The 9,264-nt window shown below is 31.4% G+C and overlaps 1 protein-coding gene across 1 annotated transcript; it reads right to left on the bottom strand.

Annotated features, from left to right (window-relative positions):
* Positions 1-4,692: 4,692 nt before the first annotated feature.
* LOC148608691 (uncharacterized) lies at positions 4,693-8,284 on the bottom strand. The gene is made up of 4 exons (XM_088546439.1): positions 8,175-8,284; positions 5,879-6,284; positions 5,416-5,469; positions 4,693-4,814 (listed from the first exon to the last, which is right to left on the bottom strand). The coding sequence occupies exons 2-4, from the start codon at positions 6,273-6,275 to the stop codon at positions 4,774-4,776; spliced, it is 492 nt and encodes a 163-aa protein (XP_088402565.1). The 5' UTR covers positions 6,276-6,284; positions 8,175-8,284; the 3' UTR covers positions 4,693-4,773.
* Positions 8,285-9,264: the final 980 nt, after the last annotated feature.

Here is a 9,264-nt window from a genome sequence, read left to right as displayed (position 1 = left end):
GAAATTATTTAAAACGATAATACAATTTCAATAAAAAGTCAAAGTACTCATGTATTGAATCAATGTATTTCGTTTGAATTTTTACGCCCTTAAATATGTACCAGGATTCATTTTTTAATGATATTATGAAAAGAGGTTTAATGCATGTTCATTTAAAATATTTTCATAAGCAACATAATATTACATGCATTATATGATGTTTTTTTCTACTGGAGCACCTGCATGGCTAATAGTCCCAGATTTAAGTAGAGTTTAGCTGCATATTGCTCATTAATATTAATTCTTCAGGTTCTGTGTGTATTATTTTAGATAATTTGTTTTATTCGCTGTGTTTTACATTTTTTTTTATTTTTTGTTCCCAGTTTATTATAGATAGTATAATTATAAGTATAACGGTATTATAAGAAGGAATACCGTCGCTCGCTTTAAATTGATATTTTAATCTCATAAAAACATCATAAAAAAAGACATTAATATGAAAGAAATTATATAGTTTCCTTTTTAAAGTATATGTATATCTATTGCAAGTGGACAAAAATCAATATTTTGTAATATTAAAAAATAAAGTTTTATAAAGTATCATAACATATTTTTTGATGTTAGAAATATATTTTTTTAATAGTAGAAATTCATTTTGTAATATCATTTTTTAAATAACAAACTCCTGAATCACACATTTTTTAATATAACAAGTTTAATTTGTAATATTAGAAAATGAATTTCTAATAATACAAAATGAATATCTGATATTAAAAAATCACTTCCAATATTATATTGCAAAATCAGTCACATTTTAATAAATTACAAAATGATATTCTAATATATACAAATAGTTTTTAATATCAAAAATCGTTTTTTAATATTAGAAACTCAAGTTTTAATATTAAAAAGGGTTTTGTGATATTGGAAATCAAATTTCTAATATTAAAAAATGAACTCGTAATATTAAAAAGTCTTTAATATAATAAAAACACATATTTTTGTCCACTTTGGCTTGTCATATATATCACTATTTGAACATTTTTTAAAATAAAGTTTTTAACATGTTGTCAGATAAGTTTGTTAATATGAGAACTATCAGCTAGCGTTGCAAGTTACCATTACACAAGACCTGATAAAATACGATTAATGCAGGAAATGTAATCTTATTTTTACCACATCAGCGGTAAGAAGAAACACCCATTTGATTGGTTCTTTTGAATCGTTAACTCTACCAAATGATTGGTTCAAATATACACTATTCTGATATATTAATAATTACCATTGGTATTGAATACATTGTCACCTTTCACCTGTAATAGAGCAGGTTAAAATCGAAGAAATAACTTCAATCTGTCCATGTTTCACCGACTTTGTGAACTTTCAAAACACAAAAAAAGATTGCAGGAAATGACGGCATATCTGTTAAACTATTTAAATGACCATGTCCAGTTATAGCTAATCATATCACAGTTAAATATCAATACATCATCAGAAAATTTCAAACTCAAAAAGGCCAAAATCTTAAAAAGAATCCCACCCCTATAAAAAAAAAGTAATTATAGTCCTATGCAAAGAGGTAAGTTGCATGTGATGCAGTGGCACAACTGCCATTTCATGAATTTATTTAAATTGATTGAAGGAAACCTAAACTCGTTCCATGGCTTAGCAGCATTATACATAAATGATGTTTTTCTATATTTATATGTTCTTACTGATGGAGCTATTGATCTATTTGGGTGTTTTTGATATTTCATACGTCCAGTAAGTATCAATATCTTTTGTATACAATGTTCAACACTTCAATCGTTATAGATCTTATGCGTCTGATTTCTAATATTGGCATTTTAATTGTTCTAGTAGCTGCTCATAACTAATAATGGTCTTAGTGTATAAAGTTATGTATTTAATGTTGCTCACTCTCGGATTCTTTCAATTTTGTTTGTATTGCCTTTGCCGCAGAAGTGCAAAGCTTAATATTTTAGTATCAAAATAAATGTTAAACTTTGTGGGGAAGGCGCATATAACTTCAGGATGAAAATAATATTATACAAGTTAAAATAAAGAAAATAAATTTATTGACGCTATGAAAATCCGCCATTTAAAATCTGTTTATAGAACATAATATATATCTCAATAAGATCGGCGCATCGAAAATAGTTTTTTGGCAGCGTATGAAAGAATAATCAAGGGAACTAAGGTTACAGCGGTAATAAAAAGAATGTAATCCAGGGACAAAGACCAGGCACGGAAAACAGACACACACAACAAAGAATACAAAGTAACTAAAATCATACATACAAACCAACAAAAGCAAACGAGCAACTCGGATTCCACTAAAAACTGGGAGCATGGACCAGGTGCACCGGTAGGATAAGCGTCCTCTGCCTTTCTAGAGACACCCGCCGAGCCGCTCACAAAAAGTCAAGTCCGGGGTAGACAAACGAAACACATTGGCCAAAAATTCTGTCTTTCTATAACTAATGGCACAGTAAAAAATGGCTACTACCTCTGGCAAACCAAAAAAACTGAGAAACACAAACACCATATGCAGGAAAGCTGGTATGCATCACATTTCTACAAAGAACTTGAGATAAGGACATTGCATACACCATGAAGTCACCCCATATCTTGACCTAATCTTGGGAATTCTTGACCAAACTATACGACAAACGCGACTAATTATTATTCCGTTTTGCCAATTTTCCTTTCCTGGGGGAATCATCCTTTCGGTGTATGGAGTTTTCATACCACAACTCATACGGAACAAGGTTATGATCCTACAAGATTGGAGTCATCACTACAAAGGTTTTATGGTCGTCATGGATCGTTATGGTATGTTCATCTGCACCATGAAAACCGATTAGTTCACGGAGTCAGTGTTCTTTTTTCTCTTTCGCCTACCTTGGACATGACATTTTATGAGCAACTCGGCGAGTGTTTCTAGAAAAGTGAACTATAATTTGAACTATTTGGAAAAATTAGTGCTTTATATTAGGTAATATTGCTTATTACTACTTATGTCTCCAGTTTGCTAGCTGCATACTAGCTGTTTTTTTAGTTTTAGTTCATATTATATATAACTCCATATGAGTTTCCATATTTATATATTGAAGGGCAAGCCATAGCGAGCCACATATTTTCTGTCTTTTGACATATTTTCTTTTTTATATATGTATGTTTTGCTGCTTTTATACACCGATTTTAGATAAAGCTTTGAAAGTTTAACTTTAACTTTGAGCTATAACGAACACCTTAAATCATTATTGAGTAATGTCAGCAGTAAATATCAATGTTTTAAAAACAATATCGAATTGACCTCAAAATATGCTTCAAAATATGTGGTCAACATATGGTCTTGTTTACCACGATTTTTGTAAGGGGTATTTTTTCATGATGATAAGATGGTTTAGCAATAGAGAGATCCTAATAGACATTTTATTAAACTGAACAAATTCTCAACTTGCTAACATCATTGAACATATAACATAATTTGTTTAGTTCATACGTAAAGCATCATTTATTTAATTCTTACTAAAGCATCATGTGTACAGGTCATACGTAAAGCGTCATGTGTTTAGTCCATACATAAAGCATCATTTGTTTAGTTCATACGTAAGACATCATGTGTTTAGTTTATACGTAAACCATCATCATGTGTTTAGTTCATCCGTAAAGCATCATTTGCTAAGTTCACATGTTTTAGCTCAAACGTAAAACATCATTGGTTTATTTCATACGTAAAGCATCATTTATATAAATTATAAAGCATCATATGTTTAGTTCATATGAAAGCATCATGTTTGTTTTAGTTTATACGTAAAGCATCATGTGCTTAGTTCATATATTAAGCATAATTTGTTTAGCTCTTATTTACAAATATATTGAATAACGATTAACATCATTTAATAGATTCATACTTTATCAAAATGTGTATAAGAATGCATTATATCATTGGTATAGTTCGTACTTTGGCAAATGTGTTAAAAAAAAACGGTTTACATCATTGGTTTACTAGAAGTTCATATTTTAGCAAATTTGTACACACATTTGTAAAAGAACAATGGTGAGCATCTGTTATGCGTGCAATAAAAATGGTATTTTTATAATAGTAAAAGTCAAAGCTATGAAGGTTATAACAAAAGTTCCGAACTGATACGATCTAGGGAGTAATACGAGAAAGTCTATATAACAAATGGTAATATTAGGGTAAAAACCGTAAATTTGGAACCACTGCAATGGTTCTGACTTGGTACAGGCACTTCCAAATTGAAAGGTGAATTAAACCAGGTTTTATAGCGCGGTAAATGGGCAAAACTTCCCAGTGTAATATTTTGAATTTATTACAATTTGTTGTGGAAAAAGTTTTTAAAAGTAAATTAATGAAAAGTAATTTTTTTGTTGTAGTCCAAGTGATTCATATATTTCGAGTGTATGTATGTTGGGTGTAATTTTAAAATTTTTGGTTGGTCATTATCCCTAGTTTTGGGAATCATGTTTTGCTTCAACCATATTCACTCTCTATTGTTAGTTTTTTGTTGTTAATTTATATATCTAATTCCACGACGTTAGGTTTTCTCTGTATTTAGATGTTCTTCTTTCAATGATATTTTTAAATGTGTCAAGATACAAGACAGATGGAGCGTAAATTTCTTCGCTTAAATAATGTTCTTTTCTCTTGAGATCAGATATGAACAACACAATTTTTTATCATCATTTATTATGATTTTGCGTAATATGACAGATGTATAAGGATAATTGTGCCATCAATAAAAGCAACGTCTTTCAGTAATTTTAATAGTCGTAACCGCTGTAGTCAGAGCTTCTTCTGTATCCTTGTAAAATAATAACACTGAACAATTAGAAGGTTAATGAAATGAGGCTAATAACAATAGCCACACACACACACACAGATATATATATATATATATATATATATATATATATATATATATATGTTGATATTATTTAAATAAAAGTAATCTTATTATCTGAAATGTATTTATCTTTCATTATTGGATAAAAAAAAAGGAATTTAAGTGTTTACAAGACCTACAAATCTTTGGGTATTTCTATAACATATAGACCAACATTTACTAGATGTAATTGTGAGAAATGGCAAACTTTGTAAAGTATAATTATTTACACAAGTCTAGACGTAAGACTCAGTAGTAGAATGTATGTCCTTTGATATTCTATGCAGACCTTATTGTTGGTAGATTTAACCTTCTTTTTCGATACTTTTGGCCTTGTGTACTGTTTTCTATATCAAATGGTGCTGGTGGTTAGTCATCGAAACATGTTCAGCATATCATGATTTTTATGATCTTTGTAGTTATAATACTGAACAGGTAGTTTAAATCAATAGTATATTTTTTTATAAAATAATTATAAAGATGATAACCGTAAAAAGACTATTCAATAAATTATACTTACTTTTACCACCACCCATCCCTCCGCCCATTGCTCCTCCCATTCCTCCGCCCATACCTAATAAGTAGAAAGGACATTAAACACACATGCTTGTTCTACCTGAAATTTACGTTATTATCTTAAATGATAAATTTAAAAAATCAGCCAACTGAATCATTTTGACAGGAGTTTATGATTCATCGCACAAAATCATGCGTTCACTTAACGCGACAGTCAAGCGAGAAATCGATTTCACTTATGATGTAATCCTTTCTTCAAATCCATTAATAGCAAAACTAGTTATGATGTTATGACATTTTAATTTATACACTTCTAAAATATGAAACATTAAAATATAATTGCTTAGGAGCAAATCTTATGTTTCAAATGCGTTAAGTTATTACAGGTCTAAGTGAAATTTTATGTGCAAGGCGTACATAAATAAGTCACAAAATATTCTTTGGACAAAATAACATCAAAAACTTACCTCCCATTGGCATTCCACCTCCCATACCTCCGCCCATCATTGGCATTGGCATGGGCATGGGCATGGGCATTGACATTGGCATTGACATGGGCATTGGCATACCTCCTCCCATTCCACCGCCCATCATACCACCTCCCATTGGCATCATACCGCCCATCATTTTGCCCATACCACCCATACCACCCATCATACCACCTCCCATTCCTCCTCCCATACTACCGCCCATGGCCCCTCCCATTCCACCCATCATGCCTCCTCCCATTCCTCCACCCATCATGCCTCCTCCCATTCCTCCGCCCATCATGCCGCCCCCCATTCCACCGCCTTTGCCGTATCCGGCTCCATTAACTGCTACAAAGCAAGCAAATACTGTGACGACGGTTTGGATTGGGTTCATTTTGGATATCTATAAACAAAATAAAAATAAGCAAAATCTATTTTAGTTTTGTACGACTTTTTAAGAAAGAATCGTTGTACGACCCTGTCCAAATAATACTCATGATATAATCAAATTTGTTTTTTTTTTCATCTGGGCAACCATCCTTCCAATTCAGGGTTTTGAGTCCACCCTCGCCCCCTCAAACCCTTGACATCACTCATTCATATTTAGCGGGTATCATCCAGCGCCATCTAGTTAGTTACCTAAATTTAATCCGGATCCAAAATCCAATCAAATCACTCGTAATAGAAACTCTTCGATAAATCTTACTAAATGGCTACATACACATAACGTCATTTTTTTTTCGCTAAAGACTCTAGACAGAATCTACAATTATCTTTTTTTTTGGTCATTTGTGACATCTTACAACTATCAGTTACTCTTATCATTGTTTACCTTTCCAAGGACATTTTATGTCAAATCAATTTTCATTGGTGCTTCGCACCCGGAGAAGCAACTAATCGGAATTGGCTGGGCGATACCGCTAAATATAAATGAGTGATGTCAGGGGTTTGAGGGAGCGAGGGAGGACTCAAAACCCTGACTTGGGAGGATGCTGGGCAACATTGTTTATTTTTCATTTTTGTTAGTTGTTAGTTTTAGAAAAGCAGAGGACGCTTACCCTACCGGTGCACCTGGTCCATGCTCCCAGTTTTTAGTGGAGTCCGAGTTGCTCATTTACTTTTGTTACTTTGTATGTATGATTTTAGTTACTTTATGTTCTTTGTTGTGTATGTCTGTTTTCCATGTCTGGTCTTTGTCCCTGGATTACGTTGATTTGATTACCGCTATAACCGTGGTTCCCTTGATTACTCTTTGGTACTGTGACGTCATTAAAGTCGGGTCCGCATTCCGCAATTCAAATAATTTCAAACAAATTAAGGCTTTGATGAAGAGAAAATCTTAATGTTGACTTCAATCTATATTAAATTCATAGGGATTGTTTTTACTTTTTGACCAATTTATGCTCGCATAACCTGGTCAAAATTTAAAAACAATCCTTAAATGTCTACAAAGACTAATACTATGCAATATGTATATATTAGTAAATTTTTGAACTATTGTATCTCTATTGTATATGATACTAGTATACAGGTACAGGACGGGAATCTAAATCTGAATTATATGCAGGTGGTCCAAGGTTAAATTAAAAGGTCTTAAACGAATAAAACATCATCAACTACAGTTAACACACAGATGTATTAACACTAATATTTTGTGCTTGAGAAAAACGTACACATTTACAAACCTTGCTATTTTTCATCCTAACATTATCAAACAGAGTTTCATTATTTATTTTAAAGAATGGTGTTTTTTTTAATAATAGCAATAGTAACTGGCGTCTGTATAATAAACAATGTAAGTCGTTGTAGGTGTGTTTCTTTTTTAAAGCATCTTTTTTTTTAGAATTTTTGTGGACATTTTCTACATTATCAACACAGCACTTGACACTGGCATAAAACCTTAAATTACTTTGATATTATTAAAACACATGGTAAGAAATAATAATCTGTATTTTTTTATATCACAAACTATCAGGACATGATTTAAACCACATAAGTTATTTAACATACAAAATATTATATAGAGAGGCTATATAGAATACATGATGTTCAAAATGCACCAACTGTAAATAGCGATGGGCCGGGGAAATATCCGAAACGTAAACTAGTCATTTAAATTATTAAAAGAGTCAAAAAGTTGAACTTCTCAAACATTTTAAAACATCGCAAAGTGCATTAGAGTTTTTTTAACCGATGAATCTAAAATAATAAATTATTTTCAAGCATACCCGGTCATTTCAGACCGAATTGAATAATTTTACATGTTATTTTGTTAAATGATATTAAGTCTTACCTGGCTTGAAGTGCTGGGAGAACAAGGCAGTTGTAGAAATGACAAACAAGTTGTGATTTTTACCGAATCGATTTGCCTTTTATAATAAAAAATAGACCGGAAGTTCTTAAACTCCCAATCAACAAGTACAGTGTTACAAGATGTTAAAACACTACTTCTGATTTTTTAAAGATCATGTTTTGTTTGTATTCGGTTGTTATATCAAATAATTTAACATGTCGAACTTGTCAAATAAATTTGAACATACACAGGGTTAATTCATTGTAAGTCAAAAAGTAAATGAAACTGTTACAAGGACATCACTTGCGTTGTAAGATCGTGTTTCCTGGCACATTAAAATGTTTTAAGGTATAGAGTGGACAATAATTGATTCAAATTATGTTTGATATATTTCTGATGAAGTGACAAATTTATAGTAAATACTTATTAAATGTTTAATGTGCTGATATCAATGTAAATCAATTCAGTTGTAGAAGTAAGTGACACGGACAAAAACATTTCGTACAGGTTACAAAAAAGTCCCTTTTTTTAAGAATAAGCCTATGACGATGACATAAGTATCACGTGTCATCGTTATAGAAATGAAAACTAACACATGTATTTTATAAAGACACAATACGATATGCTTTATCCTAATGTATTTAATTAAAATTTAATACATGAGGGTAGGAAAAACGACATTTATATTAAAAGAAGCTGCCACTTGTATAATTTATCTGAATTTAGACTATGATTACCAGATTTACATGTGTCTATGTTAAAACCTTCTCGTATAATCTATCTGAATTAAGATTTTGATAATCAGATTTATATGTGTCTGTGTTTAAACCTTCTGAAGGTGATGCAATATTTGCGACATCAACTCAAAATGTACAAAATCAAAATAATAACAGTTGAAAAATCAGCAGTACCATCACTACCAAAATCAGCAATCCTATCACTACCCAAAATCAGCGCTCCTTTCATTATCCAAACCTGAAATCAGCCCTCCAAACACTCTCAAAAATCAGCACTCCTAGCACTATCCAAAATCAGCTCTCTTAGCACTACTCAAAATCGAACAGACTTAAAATGAATTAATTTCATTCCT

The sequence above is a fragment of the Perna viridis genome, chromosome 9, assembly GCF_037379345.1.
Source record: "Perna viridis isolate PV_CMFRI_1.1 ecotype Kerala chromosome 9, ASM3737934v1, whole genome shotgun sequence".
Classification (NCBI taxonomy): domain Eukaryota; kingdom Metazoa; phylum Mollusca; class Bivalvia; order Mytilida; family Mytilidae; genus Perna; species Perna viridis.
The sequence above is the reverse complement of the archived record's forward strand: the minus strand, read 5'-3'. Positions and strand labels throughout refer to the sequence as shown.

Bases quoted from the DNA above. Each gene is read 5' to 3' on its own strand.
- LOC148608691 (XM_088546439.1), bottom strand. From the start codon at position 6,275: ATGAACCCAATCCAAACCGTCGTCACAGTATTTGCTTGCTTTGTAGCA. The intron at 5,470-5,878 runs GTAAGTTTTTGA...TCTACTTATTAG, and splicing joins AGGTGGAATGCCAATGGGAG to GTATGGGCGGAGGAATGGGA. The intron at 4,815-5,415 runs GTAAGTATAATT...TTATTTTACAAG, and splicing joins AGGGATGGGTGGTGGTAAAA to GATACAGAAGAAGCTCTGAC.